The sequence below is a fragment of the Manis javanica genome, chromosome 10 (assembly GCF_040802235.1).
Source record: "Manis javanica isolate MJ-LG chromosome 10, MJ_LKY, whole genome shotgun sequence".
Taxonomy (NCBI): Eukaryota; Metazoa; Chordata; class Mammalia; order Pholidota; family Manidae; genus Manis; species Manis javanica.
The window spans coordinates 85,904,431-85,921,355 of record NC_133165.1 but is presented as its reverse complement, the minus strand read 5'-3'; the positions used below and the strand labels follow the sequence as shown (position 1 = coordinate 85,921,355).

The 16,925-nt window shown below is 53.7% G+C and overlaps 1 protein-coding gene and 1 long non-coding RNA gene across 3 annotated transcripts in view; one reads left to right on the top strand and one right to left on the bottom strand.

The window, feature by feature from the left end:
- Positions 1–3,808, bottom strand: part of LOC118967233 (uncharacterized) — a 69,819-nt gene extending 66,011 nt beyond the window's left edge. Inside the window, exon 1 of the long non-coding RNA XR_012121490.1 lies at positions 2,539–3,808. This is a non-coding gene — a long non-coding RNA (uncharacterized lncRNA). The remainder of the gene's footprint in view (positions 1–2,538) is intronic.
- TAMALIN (trafficking regulator and scaffold protein tamalin) lies at positions 1,633–9,315 on the top strand. 2 transcript variants are annotated; one of them, XM_073213503.1, is made up of 8 exons: positions 1,642–1,999; positions 4,076–4,125; positions 5,732–5,786; positions 5,891–5,993; positions 7,126–7,219; positions 7,344–7,410; positions 7,623–7,689; positions 8,109–9,315. In XM_073213503.1, the coding sequence occupies exons 1-8, from the start codon at positions 1,748–1,750 to the stop codon at positions 8,591–8,593; spliced, it is 1,173 nt and encodes a 390-aa protein (XP_073069604.1). In that variant the 5' UTR covers positions 1,642–1,747; the 3' UTR covers positions 8,594–9,315. The 2 variants fall into 2 exon arrangements, with proteins under 2 accessions (XP_073069603.1, XP_073069604.1); XM_073213502.1 differs by having other exon boundaries at positions 1,633–1,999; positions 7,126–7,410; positions 7,591–7,689.
- Positions 9,316–16,925: the final 7,610 nt, after the last annotated feature.

The window sequence follows — 16,925 nt, the reverse complement described above, 5'->3', positions numbered from 1 at the left end:
CTCCCACCCACACCTCCTATAGGGGCTAGGGGCCCCCGGGGCATCAGGAGTGAGGAAGGGTCAGGGAGAGTCAAGGAGAAATCACAAGGAAGCAAGGAGACTGAGACCGTGAACTAAGTTGGGTAGGAGACAAAGCCTTTCCTGGCCTCTCAGGTGGATATGGCCACTTGCCTCTCTGTACTCCGCGTACCATCCATCCAACAGCACATGTCCATGTTCAGCTCTCTACCAAACCAAAGGCCTCTGTAACCCCAGTGCCCAGTAGGGTGAATGAAGAAGCAAAGAACACAGTGTCACACGGGCTCTGGAGGCAGGCTGCCTGGGTTTGAGTCTAGGCCACTGAGTGGCCTTGAGTAAGTTACTTAACCTCTCTGGGCCTCAGTTTCCTCATCTGCAAGGGATGATAATGGTACCTATTTCATAGGGTTATTATGAGGACCAAGTGAGTTAATATATGTATGTAAAAGCACACAAAGAACAGTGCATGGCACATGGTAAATGCTCAATAAATGTCAGCTATAAAGGCCTAACAGATTTGGGAAGACTGGAGGAGAAGGGACATATGGGGACGATGCCTCCCCAGCCTCTGTTCAGTGACTGATGTTGGGTGTGGCGCCCCCCAGCTTGTGGTGCTGACGCCCTGTAGTGGCTATCCGCTCTTTAGACGCCAGGCCTGGCCTGCCACTTCCTCCTCTCACTTCTTATTCAGGCACCATTGACGACAGAGGCTTCAACTAGGCCATCCCCTCCTCTCCCACGGCCTGGCAGCCACTGCAGCACAGCACCGGGGATGGTCCCTGAGACAGAGTCAGAGGATGTCTGAGCACAGTCCCCAACCATGAGCACCCACTCAGCTCAGGCACATCCCCCTCTCCGTGAGTCAAGCCAGAGTAAGGATCTGTCTACTGGAAAGGGGTATCAGCTCCAACATCGGGAGCTGAGGAAGGCTTATCCAGGAAGGATCTCTCCCCACCTTCTGAGCGCACAGGCCAGAATTAAGCATGCTTTTTGGGTTTCCACTACTTCACTTTCTTGTTGATACGGGAAAAGGTGGCCACCTCTTTCACCTTTTTTTGGGCAGCTGTGAAAAGGGAGAATCCTGGCGTTCTCACTCCTTGGGAGCTTCAGCAAGTTAGTTCCGGAGCATCTCCCCTCCTTCAGGGGCCTCCTCCTCCCCCTGCCCAGGCACCTCCTCTGCTTCAAGCCTCCTGTAGTAACCTGGATCTCCTAGAACCTTACTCTGAACCTCCAAACCTCTTCACAATGACCCCTTACTGTCCGCCACCACCAGATTCTCCATGAATCTCCAAAGCTACCCATCCCTAAAATTTCAAATCAATCTCGTGCACAAGCCCCTTCACAGAGGCACCCTCCGCTTCCCGCTAGCTCCCCACTCCCGCAATGCCAGGTGTCACGGAGGCCCGTGGCCTCGCCCTGGGATGCGCTGCCCCCTCAACCGCCAGGCTAGGTTTTTCCCCCATTGAGCGCTCTCGTCCCCAGGAGTTCCCCAGGGGAGCCGGGCCTCGGGCGGCGTGGGCGGGGCTCTGGGACCGCAGCCCCCCGGGGGGCGGGGCCCGCTTCTCCGGGAGCCCAGCCACCCGGAGGCGGCTCCCCGCCCAGCCCCTAGCCCGCCCCGCTCTCCGATCCTATAAAGGGAGGACACCCGCCGCCCGCCGGGCTGGCATCCCCAAGCCGCTGGTGTCCCGGCCGCGCGGAACCAGCGCTGCCTCTGAGGGGCGCCGGAGCCATGACCCTCCGCCGACTCAGGAAGCTGCAGCAGAAGGAGGAGGCGGCAGCCGCCCCGGACCCCGCCGCCCGGGCTCCCGACTCGGAAGTCGCTCCCGCCGCTCCGTCCCCGACCCCAGCCTCGGGCCCCCGGGCTGCAGCCGCCAGCCCTGGGGCTCCTGGGGACGAGCTGTACGCGGCGCTGGAGGACTATCACCCGGCCGAGCTGTATCGCGCGCTCGCTGTGTCCGGGGGCACCCTGCCCCGCCGAAAGGTGCGTCCCCCACCCCCAACCCCCCTGCTTTCGGTCCCCTCCGGCGTCCCTTCCTCGGGACCGGCTCTGGCCTCAACGTCCCCCATTGTGTCTGCTGACCCCCCACAACATTTTCCTCGGGGTCTACTGGGTCCCCCACATTCTTCCCCAGCCCGTTGCCCCCCACGGACACGTTCAGAACCTGCCGAGTCCCCTCGGCCCTCTCCTCCCGCCCCCGCGGTCACCGCCTCCACGCCGCCCCCAATCTCAGTGGCTCCCCACTCCATTCCCCTCGCGCCGCCTCCCCGTCTCGCTGCTCTCCTTCGGGACTCCTCCTGGACATCCCCCTTCTTCTGTCCGGCCCATCTGCCCTTCACCCCAGCCTGTGTCCCGTCTCTCCGCGTCCAGGTGTCTCGAGGCCCCCAAGATCCCTCGCCCGGGCTTCCCCGATTGGAGTGGGGAGGCCTAGGGCTGGGGTCCCGCAGCTCGCCGGGAGAAGTTGAGGGCCCAGAGCCCGGGGGGATTGGGAGGGCGGGTGGACGCGCCGCGTGCGTTCTCACCGAGGAAGCATGAGCGGCGCCGCCGAATCCCAAGAGCTCACCCTTCCGAGGGGTCGCCCGGATTCCTGGGCTCTGGGCCTGCCTCCTTGCCCTGCATCTGAGGTGCCGGGTTCAAGGCCACTGCTCCCTGGACTCCGGCGGGGACCGGACGCGATGGGAGGGGTCACGGGGCACCCGCGGGGCAGGAAGGATTCGAGCCGCGCCCGCCCTCTGAGTCTCCCCCTCTGCGGGGCTCTTCCTCTGGCCTGAGGGGAACCAGAGCACTCAGAAAGGGGGACACAGGACCCAGGTTAAGGGGAGAGGGCTAGTGGCCTTTCCCTGCTCAACCCCCCCTTCTTCTCCCCTGGCCCCCAGCTCCCCCCACACAATGAACAGCTTGTTGAGAATTTGCATTTTATGAAAATTGGGTTGAAAGACAAAGGGGTCTCTCTATGCTGCCCAGTCCCTCCTCCCCGGCCCATTTGGGAACTGTCCCCACCCTTAACGCCACTCTGCTTCTGGAGAAAGAGGGCCCCCTTCTCTATCTGCCTTGGGGCAGTCTGGGGGCGGGGGCAGGGTGGGGGCACCAACTGGGGAAGTTCTGGGTTGTTTAGGGCACATGGGGCACGGGCTGGTCTGAGACAGGGGTTCATCCATGGACCAATAATTTAGGGAGGGAGAGAGACTGCTTTAGTTTCTCACGGGCACTAAAGTGGCAAGAAACTCAACTTTGTCACCCCTCCCCCAAGATAAAGAACTTCTCATCTCTCTCCTTAGGTAGAGACATGAGGACAAGTTTGAGATCTAAGGTTTTTTTGTTCTAAAAAGCAACAAAATATACAGCAATGTTGGGACATCCCACAGAGCTGAGCATAGCTGGCCACCTGCACCTGGGACCCACAGTTGGTCCCTGAAGTAAACTACTTTTGGGGGGCGAGGCCTGGCTCTCCTGTTCCCTGCCCTCCCAAGTTCAGGCTAGCACCGCTGGCCCTCCAGACCTGGCCCCTGACCCCCTACTCCTCCAAGCCACTGTCTGTGGCTGAAAAATCAGAAGAAGAGACCCAACTGGCAGAGGGTCTCTGGACTGCCTTGACAGGCAAGCACAGGAGCCCCCTCCCCTCCTTTGGAACCATCTGGAAAGAGTCCCTGTCTGAGCTTACAGGGTCTGGAGGCCTGATGCCCTGCAGACATGCACCCTTGGAGTGAAGGCTCTTCTATCTGGATTAATGAACTCCATTCCCCACTCCAAGGCTGGGAAACAGCACATGGCTCAGAGGTTCATGCATCTGGAGCCCTGGAAGACTGTGTGTCCCCACAGTCCCAGTTACAGAGGTAGAACCTAGGGAGAAAGCTATGGAGTGATACTAATAGTGGCACTCAGCAAGAACTTAGACCAGCACAAAAGCAGGTGTGGAACTAGGACCACACAGACCAGTAACAGAAAGTGAGGGGCTGGGTCTGGAGCACAGGTGAGGGATCAAGCAGAGTAGGGCTCTCAGCTTCTGCCCAAAGATGGCCCTTCTCTCACCTGCTCCTTCCTCTCTGTCTTCTCCACCAGGGCTCAGGATTCCGCTGGAAGAATCTCAGCCAGAGTCCTGAACAGCAGCGGTGAGTCACCACCACCCCAACCCCTGCACTGGTTCAACAGGGTGAGGTGCTGGGGTGGCTGTGGGGGGCAGCATGACACAGCATCTCAGTCCAATGGGGTGGGAGTAGGGGTGGGGTATCATTCTCCTACCCTTTCAGTAGGGCTTCTTCACTAGGAGTGGGGGCAGGTGGGGGTGTGGGCTGTGTGAAAGGGGTGGTAGAGAAAGAGGTAGGGACTTTTGAGTCATCAGGTGCTCCTCAACCCACCCCCAGTCCCTGCCAGTTACCCTGCCTGGGAAGAGCTGGATCTGGGAGGTGGAGGGAGTAGGAGAAATCTGGGCTTCCCTGAGCCCTCCCGGCCCCGGCAACCCTGAGCGCCCCAGCCATGAGCAAGCTGTGTCTAGCTGCCTGAGGCTGGCTGCTCCTGCCTCCAGAATCTCAGTCCTGCACTGCTCTCCTCTGTGGTGGTCCTTTCAAAAAGAATCTGAGGTGAGGGCAGAAGTAGGTGCTGACCTCAGGCCCCACTGTGCTTATGTCCCGTCCTGATTTGGGCCAGGCTTCTTCTAAAAGGGATCAGCAGACTATGGCCTGCTGGCCAGGTTGACCTGTTTGGCCTTTGAGCTGAGTTGTTTTTACATTTCCAAAGCATTATAAAAATAAAAACAAAGAACAATAGATGTCAGAGGCCAAAGGGGGCCCACAAAGAAAGCCTAAAATATTTACTATCTGGCCCTTTGCAGAAAGTATTTGCCAACCCTTCCAGAAAACCAGAGAGCACTGGGGTACACACAACTTTCAGTCACCCTGCTCCCCTCCTAGCATGCACAGACAGGGAAAGGCCTGAATTCAGTGACAGGAGCTCAGCTTGGGGCGGGGAGTTGCTGCTCAGCATTTGGGGGTGTCTGGGTCAGGCCGGGAGCCAGGGGCCTGGGTGTCCAGGGCCTTTCTGAGGCTGTGAGACTTGGAGGGGCCTCCGGAGGCTACTTTAACTTTGCCTTTGGCTGGGCGGGAAGGAAGGGGGTGGGGGTGGGCAAAGGAAACTCTGGGCTCCCCAGCAGGCGAGGATCTGGAGTGGCTCCAGACCATTGTGTCCAGTGGGCAGGCCTTCAGTGCGGGAAGGGGCGGCCTCGAGGCTCCCCTCCCCCCTCACATCTGGTGGGCTGGCCCCACCGCAGCTGGGAGGAGCAGCTGTGGTCCGGGCTGAGCCTCGTGACTGGCCTTTGGGGGTGGGGCCAGCCCTCTCCCCAAGGCTGTGGAGCAGAGGCGGCTGTAGGCTGGGGCTGAATTTGGGGCCTGAGCTACTCAGTAAGCAGCACGCTGGGGCTCACGAGAAAGCCGAGGTGTGGCTGAAAAACATCTAGTCCATTCCCTCTGGGGGCCAACCATCGCCAGTGCCTCCCTCCACAGGAGGCTGGATTGATTGTGTGCAACTCTGAGAAGCTGATTTCAGCTGGTTTGGGAAAGGACATTCCAACAACCTGTGATGAGAGCAAATTGTCCCTGAAGGCAGTGAGCCCTGCCTGGACGTTCTGGAGCAGACTCCAGCATCAGTGGAGGGCCACACTGTGGGCTGCCAGGCTTCTTTTAGCCCTGACAGTCTTGATGACATGGCCCGTGTCTCCTGTAGGAAAGTGCTGACTTTGGAGAAGGAGGAGAACCAGACCTTCGGCTTTGAGATCCAGGTGGGAGAAGCTGGGTGCAGGGGGAGTGAGGGGTTGCGAGGCCAGTCTGAGGGGTGGATGGACCCTGCCCCACCCCTGGCTGAGGAGCCCCCTGTCTGTTGCAGACTTACGGCCTTCACCACCGAGAGGAGCAGCGTGTGGAGATGGTGACTTTTGTCTGCCGGGTTCATGAGTCCAGCCCTGCCCAGCTGGCTGGGCTCACACCAGGTAGGGCCTGAGTCCAGGACACAGGGCTCTGGGAAGGGGGTATGACCTTACTCCCAAGCAGAGAGCACAAGAGGTCTCTTCTGAAATCAGTTTCCCTTCCTCCTCCTAGTTTGAGAAAGCCAGAGAGAGTGGATAGAATCCAGGCTTTGGATCCAGGCAAATGTCCATTTACTGTGTGATCTTGAGCAGTCTCATCTGCAAAATGGGGGAATAACAGATGCTCACATCATACTGTGGTGAGGGGCTCCCTGGGCAGAGAGCCAGGGCCTGGTAAATGGCAGATACTGCTGCTGTTCTGCCTCCCCGCCAGCACTGTGGCAATCCAGCAAGGGCAGGAATTGGAGAAGGAGAAACTTCCCATTAGATCTGCTTAATACTGGGGATCAGGTCCTATCCTGCCCCTGGACCCAGCCCAACTCTGAGGTACCTGTGTTACTTCCTCTAACAAGGAAATGATGCCTCCAGGAAGACACCCTCGGGATTGGTCAAATCTATAGAGTCCCCAGGTCCCAGGAAGGGGCAGCCTCAGACTGCACCAATTGACCTTCCCCAGTTCTATCACCACTTCTTCCCTAAACCTTCACTTCCTTGCCCGCTTACCAGCAGATCCCAGTTACCAAGAGGTATATTGCAACTCTGCAAAGTAGTTTCATATCCACTCCCTCCTGATCCCCAAGGTAGCCACAGTAGAGGTCTACACCCCCTTTTTACAGATGGGAAATGTGCCCTCAGATGTGGTGGCTTACCCTGCCCTGAGTCAGGAGGCCCTGTAGTGATACAGGGTATCAGAAGCTGAGGTCTGGGGCCAGTTCCCAGCTTGGTACTACTCACCCAGCCCCCTTCCTGCCGTGGCTGAGTCTCCTGACAGCCTGTGGGCTGGTCAGAAGTAACCAACTCTGAGGGCAGTCTTTGGGGACAGAGCTTAGGGTGTGGGTGTCTGTGGGCTCTGGCCCCTGCACTGGGGTGCTGGGTCTGGACAAGGTCTCCCCAGAACCATGAGGAGTTGGGGAGGGAGTTCAGGAGTATTCTTCGGAGTTATTGCCCCTGCCCTTTCTGGCTAGAGTAGGGGGCTGGAGTTCTTCCATTGTGTCCCATGTGTAAGGCAGATACTGACCTCGTCTCTGCCTGGCAGGTGACACCATCGCCAGTGTCAACGGCCTGAACGTAGAAGGGATCAGGCATCGAGAGATTGTTGACATCATCAAGGCTTCTGGCAACGTTCTCAGGTATGTCCAGGTGTCTGTGGGCCGGCAGGCTTCCTTTAGCCCTGACAGCCTTGATGACAGTCTTGATGTCGGTGCTTCCTCGCCCTGCGGACTCACTGGGCCTCTGATTCCCCAACCCCCTCAGACTGGAAACTCTGTATGGGACTTCGATTCGGAAAGCGGAACTGGAGGCACGCCTGCAGTACCTGAAGGTAAAGCAGCCTGGGGAATGTCTGGTCTCTGCTCTCCTCTTCCCAGGCCCCTGCCCCTGCAGGTCCCACTGTTTTTTTAGGGCATCACTATCTGTCGGAACCTCCCTTTAACCTTAAGGATTCTTCTGTGCACTCCCTGACCCCTTGGTCTGTGCCCACCTCCTGCTAATTTATTGCTAGCTCCTGACAGGGAAGTGGGGCGTGTCTTGCAGCAAACCCTGTATGAGAAGTGGGGAGAATACAGGTCCCTGATGGTGCAGGAGCAGCGGCTGGTGCACGGTGAGTCGGCTGGGGGAACAAGTGTTTGTGCCCCTACTGACACCATCATTCATCCTCTGCTTCCGAACTGGTGGGTCACTTCAGTTGTGTAGAAAGGTTTGTTGAGGTACTTACTTTGGGTGCAACACCGCTCTGTGCTGAGGCACACATTTTTAGGCTATGCCCCCCATTGCCCCCTGAAGGTAATTATTAGATAGTATCATCTCCAATTTACAGATGGGAAAACTAAGACTCGAAGAGCTTGTTTCAGATCCCTTCCATGGCTCTTGTATAAGTGGTCCTCCTAAGGGTTTGAGTGCCTAGGTCCTGTTTTATAGATGAGGCAAGTGGGGCTCGAGGTTGTGACTTGCCCAAGGGTCGGTAGGAAGGTGCCGAGCCCTCCTGCCCAGGCGCTCTGACTGTGTTTTCTGCCCTGGCAGGCCTCGTGGTGAAGGACCCGAGCATCTACGACACTCTGGAGTCCGTGCGCTCCTGCCTGTACGGGGCGGGTCTGCTCCCAGGCTCTCTGCCCTTCGGGCCTCTGCTGGCAGCGCCCCGAGCCCCCTGTGGGGGCGCGCGGCGGGCCGGGGGCGACGCGGACGACGCCGTCTACCACACGTGCTTCTTCGGGGGCGCCGACCCACCTGCGCTGCCGCCGCCACCGCCACCTGCCCGTTCATCCGTCCCCGCCGAGCCTCCTGCCTCGGCCCCGGGGCCCAGGGCGATGCTGAGCCGCAGCGCCAGCCTGCGGTGCGCAGGCCCCGGGGGCGGGGGCGCGCTGGGCGCGCTCTGGACTGAGGCCCGTGAGCAGGCCCTGTGCGGCCCCGGCCTGCGCAAAACGAAGTACCGCAGCTTCCGTCGGCGGCTGCTCAAGTTCATCCCCGGACTCAACCGCTCCCTGGAGGAGGAGGAGAGCCAGCTGTAGGGGCGGGCGGGCGGGGGATGGTATTTATTTATTTATTCGTCCCAGCAAAAAGGGGGCGGGGGAGGGAGGCAGACACCCAGGCGGACGGGACCCCAGGATCCCAGAGCAGCGGGAGAGGGTCCTTGCCAGCCCCAGACGGCTGGTTCCTGGCCTATCTCTGCTGAGTCACGAATGCAGGCCCCAGACCGCTCTACTGCTCCTACCCTAAACCACAGTGTTAGGCGGGGCAGGGAGAACCAGGCGAGCTCCGGTTTGCAAGAGGTTTGGGGGCAAAGATGGGCTGTTCATCCTACATCTGGGTCAGTAGTGCCTTGTGGGATGTCCAGGAAAACTCCCACCATGTGTGGCGGGGATCCCTGTCCCACGAAGCCCTCTCCTCAGCTTTACTTGCTCCCCACCCTTGGCCTTGGGGACAAATGGCCTATGGACAGTCGTTCTCCCATCCTTCACACGCACATACACTGTTCCAGTTAACCAGTAGGCCCCTGAAGGGGCCTCAGGTGCTGGTCCTCTTCCTCCCAGCCTTGACCCCTAAGGGCTTGGCCCCTTCCAGGGGCCCGTAACTAAGTTGGGTCCTGCTGGGCAGGGGTCCTGGATTCTCTGCCCCTCAGGGGACAGGAATGGCCACATCCAGTTTGGGTGGGGGCAGCACAGACTGTTCCGCCGGTTTGCATATTGTTGCTTCTGAACCACTAACTGTATAAAATTGATGGTTTTTTGCATCTGTGTCAGCGTGGTGACTGCTTGAGGGGGAGGATTGGGCTCTGGCAAGCTATGACTCCACGCACCCCGCCCCCAGCACACACACACTGTATTGTACATCTTATTTGCTTGGATCCTGCAGCCAGGGAAGTAGTCTGGGGGATTCTGACTTACATGTATGGGCCTGAACGAGAGGCCCCACACCCTCTTCAGAACTTGGGCCTCTTGTTTAAGTGCATCTTGAGCGCCCCTCAAATGTGCACAACAGGTGGTGGCCAAGGCTTATCTAAAGTCCCTAACTATCCCTGTGCAAAACACTGTGCTTGGCATCCTCCCTTCCTGGCGTCTGGGGTCTCCTAGAGAGGAGACCTTAGCCATCATCCACCCAACCTGAGACAGGCCCCATCACAGATCACTCCATTGTTCTAGAACTCAGTGGTTTCCCAGTCCTCCCAGAATAAGATTCTAACTCCCATGCTGGGGTATCTGCCCCCTGCCTGCCTCAATATCTTGATTCCCCGGACTCCCTGATCTGGCCACCTTGCTGTACCTGGTGTTCAGATCCCCTTCCCCCAGTATTCAGCTCAACCTCCTAAAGGCCTTCCCACCCAGTCTAAACTAGTCACACCCTCTGCTGTGGCAGAGCCCTCAAATGGTCTTGTATGGGTTTTGATTTTGGCCTGGCTCCCCTTCCCATTAGTATGGACAATCCTTGCAGCAGCTCTCAGGGACCTTTCCTGTCTTTTTCTTTGCTTTATATCTTGTCCTCTACTTGCACATGGTGGAACCTCAACAGTGTGTGCTCAAAGCATCTCCAAGAGGTGATCACTGGGTCTTTGAAGCAACCCCAGGGCAAGTGACGTGCCTCGGGTCACATAGAAAGTAAGGGCAGAGCTGCAGCCTGAGACTTAAGCCTCCTGAGTCATTAGGTCCTCACAGGCAGTAACCAGCATATAAGGAGTGGCCATAAGAGGTCTAAGTAGACCCTCCCCCAGCCAGACCACCTCCTACTCTTTCCCTTCTGCTCCACTGCTCTTGCCTCTGGAATGACCTCCCTGCTTCCCCTCTTGTCCCTGGACCATTCCTTCTCACACAGCAGTCAGGGCTCTCTTTCCAAAAAGGATCACAACCCTCCTCTGCTTAAAACCCATTAAGGCTCCCCCTGGAATAAAAGAATAAAAATCCAGACTCTTTGCTATGGCCTGTCCATAATATCTTGTCCCTCTGGGCATACAAATTACAAAAAGACATCCCTTCCTCTGGGTTGATGGCAGCCACACAGGCTAAACAATTTGGCAATTGGGAGCCTTTGTGCAGTACACAACCTCTGCAACTATACTGGGATGCCCCGTATAAGGCCCTCCAGGATTTGCCCCTGCCTTTCTCTTTAAGTGCAAATTGTTTGTCCTTGCATGTCACATGCCATATTTAAGCCACACTATTCTAGCCCTGTTCCTCAAATATTCCAAGCTCTTGCCTGCCTCAAGTCTTTGTCCCTGCTGTTCTTTCTGCCTGGAGTGCTCTACAAGACTGATTCCTCCATCCTCTGATTTCAGCTTAAACACCTTCTCAGAGAGGTTTCCCTTAGCAGAAGTACTTCCCTTTACTTCATTCTTTATCTTAAGCTCTTGTTTTTTAATTTATAGCACTTTCTCCCAATTGGTAATTATACTGACTTCTTTTTTATCCCTTTGCCTTCCCAAGACAGGAAACTCAGCCTTGTTTACACTGTACCTCCAGGGTCTACACAGCCTGTCACACAGCAGGTGATCAATAAACAGGAATGTCTCCTTGAGACCACCCCTGCATAAGGATCCTCACCACCTCCCTGCCAGTCAGCCCTGGGGGGTGGGGTTGAGGAGGCCCCTCCCCTGCTCCATCTGTAGCTGGCACATGTGGGCCCCTCCCAGGAAGTCCCTTTGGGGCTGGGTGTCGGCTCCAGTCAAGGTACCTGCACCTGGCTGCCTGCCCTCCCTGGTCCTGGGGAGGGAGAACATTTGATCAAGAAAATGGAGCCTCCCCAAGCTCCCTGTTTGAACAGCTGCTCTGCAGTGATGACAAACAGCAGCTCCCAGGGGCTCCTGTCCAGGGGAGGAGCCCTCTCACACCTTTGTTCCCAGAGCCTAGGGCTGCCAGGAGACCAGCTGCCTGGGCATAGCCTACACCTTCCTGGGCTGCAAGGGCCTCCCTGGGTTTTCCTCCCCAAATAGATTCCCAGCCCCTCTTCTGCCAGCCTGTACCTCCCCTCCCCCCACATGGCTAGTCTAGGGAGTGATGTCAGCACATCTCATCCAGGCTGAAGGGGCTCCTGGCTGGCCACATGCACCCAGAGGAGGGTGCCCAGGGCGGGGCTGGATCCCACCTCTCGGAAGATGCGATGACAGCACCCGCACAGCAGCCTCCTGCCGTGTAGGTGGGTGACAGGGAGTGACTAATGTGCGAGCTGTGATGCTAAAAATTAACCCAGGGATCGTGTTTGGTGGAGGGGTGGGGGTGGCTGGGAAAGAAGCAGGGACTTGGAGTAATGTGTGGTCGGTATTCCCTGGCCCTGCGTCTCCTCCTCCACGTCCCACCAGCCTTCTGGTCCTCTCAAAACCTCAGGGACTCTGTGGGAGCCTTTTGCACCCCCAGGCCAGAAGGAGCTCCTAGTTATCCTAGTGAGGAGAGTACAGGCCACTCCAGGTCTCAGGCATGGCAGGGTGAGGATACAGCCCTGCAGATAGAGTTCTGGGCTGAGGTTCCCACAAAGTCCCACATCTTCCCCAGTTTCCTCAGCATGATGGTTGTGCCCCTGCAACCCCTGGCTCTTCCCCTCTGCATGGGCCAGGGTTCTGCCCAGGGGTAGTGGGGGAAGCAGAAGCAGCCACTGTGCAGAGACAAGGGCTGGTTCCCATCAGCAGGCCAGGGCTGGGAGGCATCAGGGGTGGCAGCTGTACCTGGAGGAAAGCACAAGGGATTCTCCCAGAGCACCTCCTAGGCAGAGGCACTGTGCTAAGCACTTCCAAATTCATCATCTCACAGAGGCCTCACAGCATATCTGAGAGCAATGGATCACTGCCCCATTTTACAGATGGAGAAACTAAGAATTAAAAAAGTTAAGGTAGCATATCTGGTAGCTGGCAGAGCCAGCATTCTCTTATATGTGTCTCTAGAGCCTAGATGAGGCAGAGGGAAGGTTTCCTGGAGGAAGGAGTGTAAGGACAGGGTCAAGACAGTAAGGAATCATTTAGAAGAGCGGAACCTCTAAAGCGTGGAACTCATTTATGGGGAGGAAAGAAGTTGGGAGCATAGATGGTGTATGACAGGTGGGACCTGAGGAAGCAGGGTCTGAGATGGGCCAGATAGAAAAAGAAGGAGATCAGGTTCAAGGGATCAAGGCTCCATGGATAGCATGCTATCCTGGGTGAGGTGTGAACATTACCATCAAAGGGGGGAGAACTCTTGGGGCTAGATTCTGGGGGCCACACTAGGGGCTTGGGCTCCTAGAAGAGCTTTGTTGACACACATTAAGAAAACCTGTTAGAAGTGAACCTATAAACCACTCTCATTTTGCCTGAAGACAAAAGCAGAGAACTTGAGCTGAATGGCAGCAGGAGAAGAGGTGAGATAGTAGGAGGCACTTTCTGCTCACCAGTCATTCATTCATGGAGTTAGGGGTGTGAGAGAAGCTGTGGGATTCCCTAAGAGTCAGGAGAAATGTCAGGTTGTCTAACTGGGAGGCTGCCTGATCCTGCGTGGGTGCCTGGATGGGATGACCTAAAGGATAGAGTAATGGGCTGAGAGAAGTGAGAGAAAGATGCTGCTGAGGAGGGGCAGTGGACCGATGGAATAATAGCCAAAAGAAATGAGAAAGACACTGAAAAGTAGAGCAGGCGCGCCTGACCCCTGGTGGTGACCTCAGAGCACTGCACCTCTCTCAGTCTTGACCTTACCGTCAGGAGACCTGGCAAAAGTATGATTCCCCAATCAGCAAAGCTCTCTGAAGGCAGCTCTCCTCCTTAGAGTCCACCTCTTCAGGCTTTCGGCCCTGTCCCACTCTTACCTCCCCTGGACCACACAACCCATCTGCCGCTCTCTGCAGCCTCGCTGTGCCTGGAACTGGGCATTCAGGCAACACTGATTGAAAGCAGGTATCTGAATGTATGAATGATAAGTTCAGAACTTATAAGTTATCAACCTTAATTGATTTCAACCCAACAGTCCTTTTCTGGGTGGAACCCCATGTGGTCTGAAGGCTGTGGATGGGGGCTCAGGGGAGGTAGATGGAGGCACATGTGCTAAACTGCAATTCTTGTAAGGGAAACCTCCTAAACCTCAGTGAATTTTCCATTCCTGGGGTTCAGAGAACACACAACTTTATGCAAAAAGTAAAAATTATGGAAAAGAAAGGGTACCAATTAGTAACAAGAAAACATATGAAAGAATAAATCTCACTGGAAATGTAAATATAAAGTAGTGTATTAATCATTATAAAGTTAGTATGAAAGTTAAAAGACAAAAGTAAAAAAAAGTTATGGTTACAATAATTAGTTAAGGGATACACAAGGTAAAAATATATAAAATGGACATCAAAAACATAAAATATTGGGGGTTAGAATGCAATCAAACTTATGCTGCTTTCAATTTAAAACAGACTATAACAGATATAAGTTGTTACATTGTAAGCCTCATCTTAACCGCAAAGCAAAAATCTGTAGTAAATACACAAATGAGAAAAAGAAAGGAATCCAGCACCAAAGAAATTTATCAAAGAACAAAGGAAGAGAGTAAGAGAAGAAAGGAACCGAGAAGAAATACAAAAACAGCCAGAAAACAATTTAAATGACAACAAGCCCATACCTATCAGTAATTACTTTAAAATGTAAATGAACTAAATGCTCCAGTCAAAAGACATACAGTAGTAACTGGATGGATTTAAAACAACAAACAAGACTCCTCTATATGCTGACTATAAGAGACACACTAGATGTAATGCCACATGCAGGCTGCAAGTGAAGGGATGGAAAAAGATATTCCATGAAAATGAAAACCAAAAGAAATCTGAAGTAGCAATACTTATATCAGACAAAATAGACTTTAAAACAAAGACTGTCAAAAGAGACAAAGAAGGGCATAATGATAAAGGGGTCAATCCAACAAGAGGTATAACAATTGTAAATATCTATGCACCCAACATAGGAGCACCTAGATATAAAAAAGCAAATATTAACAGGCATAAAGGGAGAAATAGCAAAACAATAGTAGTAGGGGCCTTTAATACCCCACTTAAATCAATGGATTGATCATTCAGACAGAAAATCAATAAGGAAACATTGGCCTTAAACAACAGTTAGAACAGATGGACTTAACAGATATTTACAGAACATTCCATCCAAAAGCAACAGAATACACATTCTTCTCAAATGCATATGGAACATTTTCAAGATAGATCATATGTTAGACCACAAAACAAGTCTTAATAAATTTAAGAGAAGTGAAATATCAAGCATCTTTTCCTACCATAGTGTTCTGAATTAGAAATTAATAACATGAAAAAAACTGGAAAATTCACAAATATGTAAAAATTAAACCACATGTTACTGAACAACTAACCAGTCACAGAAATCAAAAGAGAAATAAAAAATACCTTGAAACAAAATGGAAATGTAACATACCAAAATTTATGGGATGTAACATACCAAAACCTATGGGATACAGAAAGAGCAGCTCTAAGAGGAAAGTTCATAGTGATAAATGCCTTCTGGACAAAACAAGAAGTTGCAAATAAACAAACTAACTTTATACCTCAAGGAACTAGAAAAAGGAGAACAAGGCCCAAAGTTAGTAGAAGGAAGGAAATAAAGATTAGAGCAAAAATAAATGAAATAGAAACTAAGAAGACAATAGGAAAGATGACATTAAGAGTTGGTTCTTTGAAAAGGTAAATCAAATCTTCAGTCCTTTAGCCAGACTCATTAAGAAAAATAGGAACAATAGAAGACTCAAATAAATAAAATCACAAATCAAAGAGGAGATGTTACAACTGATACCACAGAAATGCAATGCATAAGAGACTATGAACAATTGTACTCCAACAAATTGGACAACCTTAAAGAAATGGACAAATTCCTAGAAATATACAACTTATCAAGACTGAATCATGACAAAAGGGACAATCTGAACAGACCAATTACTAGCAAGGAGATTGAATGAGTAACCAAAAACCTCCCAACAAACAAAAGTCACAGACCAGACAGCTTCACTGGTGAGTTCTAAACATTCAACGGAGAATTAATACCAATCCCTCTCAAACTTTCAAAGAGGAGGGAACTCTTCCAAACACATTTTACAAGGCAAGCATTACCCTGATACCGGAACCAGACCAGGATGCCACACAAAAAAGAAACCATAGGCTGGTATTCCTGAGGAACATAGATGCAAAACTCCTTTGACAAAATATTCGCAAATTGAATACAACAATACATTAAAACAATTATACACCATGATGAAGTGGGATTTATTCCAGGGAGGTGAGGAAGATTCAGTATTCACATTATCAGTCAACACAACATGCCACATAAACAACAACATGCATAGCACTTGCAGCTGTCTCCAAATCTCACTTTGATTGGAGGCCTGGATCACTGGATCAAACCCCACTTTCTCTGAGGAACTGGTCTCTCATTAAGTGAATGCCAAGACCAATGGTTACCCACAAAAGCAACAAATTGCCTGTGGGATATTTAACCACAGATAGGATTCTACCCCTTCTCTTTAAGATTCTCAATCAGGAGTTCTGGGGTGGGCTGAAGCACTGGAATGTTTTAAAACACCCCAGATGCTCAATAAGGATTTACTGAATGAATGTTGAATGAAGATTCTAGAAGCCTCTGAGTTCCCTCCCACCTAGAACCTTGGCATTCTAAGTACTGACAGAACTCTGGTGCCCCTAAGGTCATGTCATGCTCAGGGAGCTGAGGACCTGTGCCTCCCACTGGCACTTTCTACTTCGTGGTGTGGTAGCAGTGTTCTCCACAGACTGGGAGCTCTGGGAGGTCAGGGAGAGCCCATCACACCCCTGTGTGTCCCCAGCATGGCTGGAGTCGGGTCAGCAAGGTAACCAGGTATTTGCATATCCAAGACCTGCTGGCTGAGCGTCAGCTAGAGCTGGCGGGATGGGGGTGGGCTGGAGTGAGGAAAGAGGAGGCCAGGCCCAAGGGACAGGCAGGCTAGGGCTTCCATGCAAGGGCCTGCTCCTCAGGGTTCATGCCTGGACCAGTAGTTTGGGGTGAGCATGGGGAGACCAGACTGGCGGTGCTGCTGGGGGAGGAACTCCATGAGCTGCCTGAGACGTTTCAGGATTAACCTTCAAGTTCTGGGCTTGGTTGAAAAGGGTGGGGTCGGGGCACCGCTCCACTGCACGAACTGGAGTCAGCTGGGGACCCCACACACACAGCCTCGCCCACCCTGAAGCTCCGAGGCTGAGGGCCGCTTTGAAGAGGCAGGTTGCAGCCCGCGGGTGCAGCTGCTATTAGCTGGGTGGGGGTGGAGATGGGGACTCTGGGTTGTGTTTGGCTGGGAGCGGGGAGGGTGGGAGCAGGGAGGGAAGCAGGTGGCAAAGCTTGAGTGAGTAACCGCCTCCCCAGAACAG

Excerpts from the sequence above, each read along its gene's own strand:
- TAMALIN (XM_073213502.1), top strand. The coding sequence starts at position 1,748 with ATGACCCTCCGCCGACTCAGGAAGCTGCAGCAGAAGGAGGAGGCGGCA. Across the intron at positions 2,000-4,075 it reads GCACCCTGCCCCGCCGAAAG|GGCTCAGGATTCCGCTGGAA; the intron begins GTGCGTCCCCCA and ends CTTCTCCACCAG. Across the intron at positions 4,126-5,731 it reads CAGAGTCCTGAACAGCAGCG|GAAAGTGCTGACTTTGGAGA; the intron begins GTGAGTCACCAC and ends TGTCTCCTGTAG.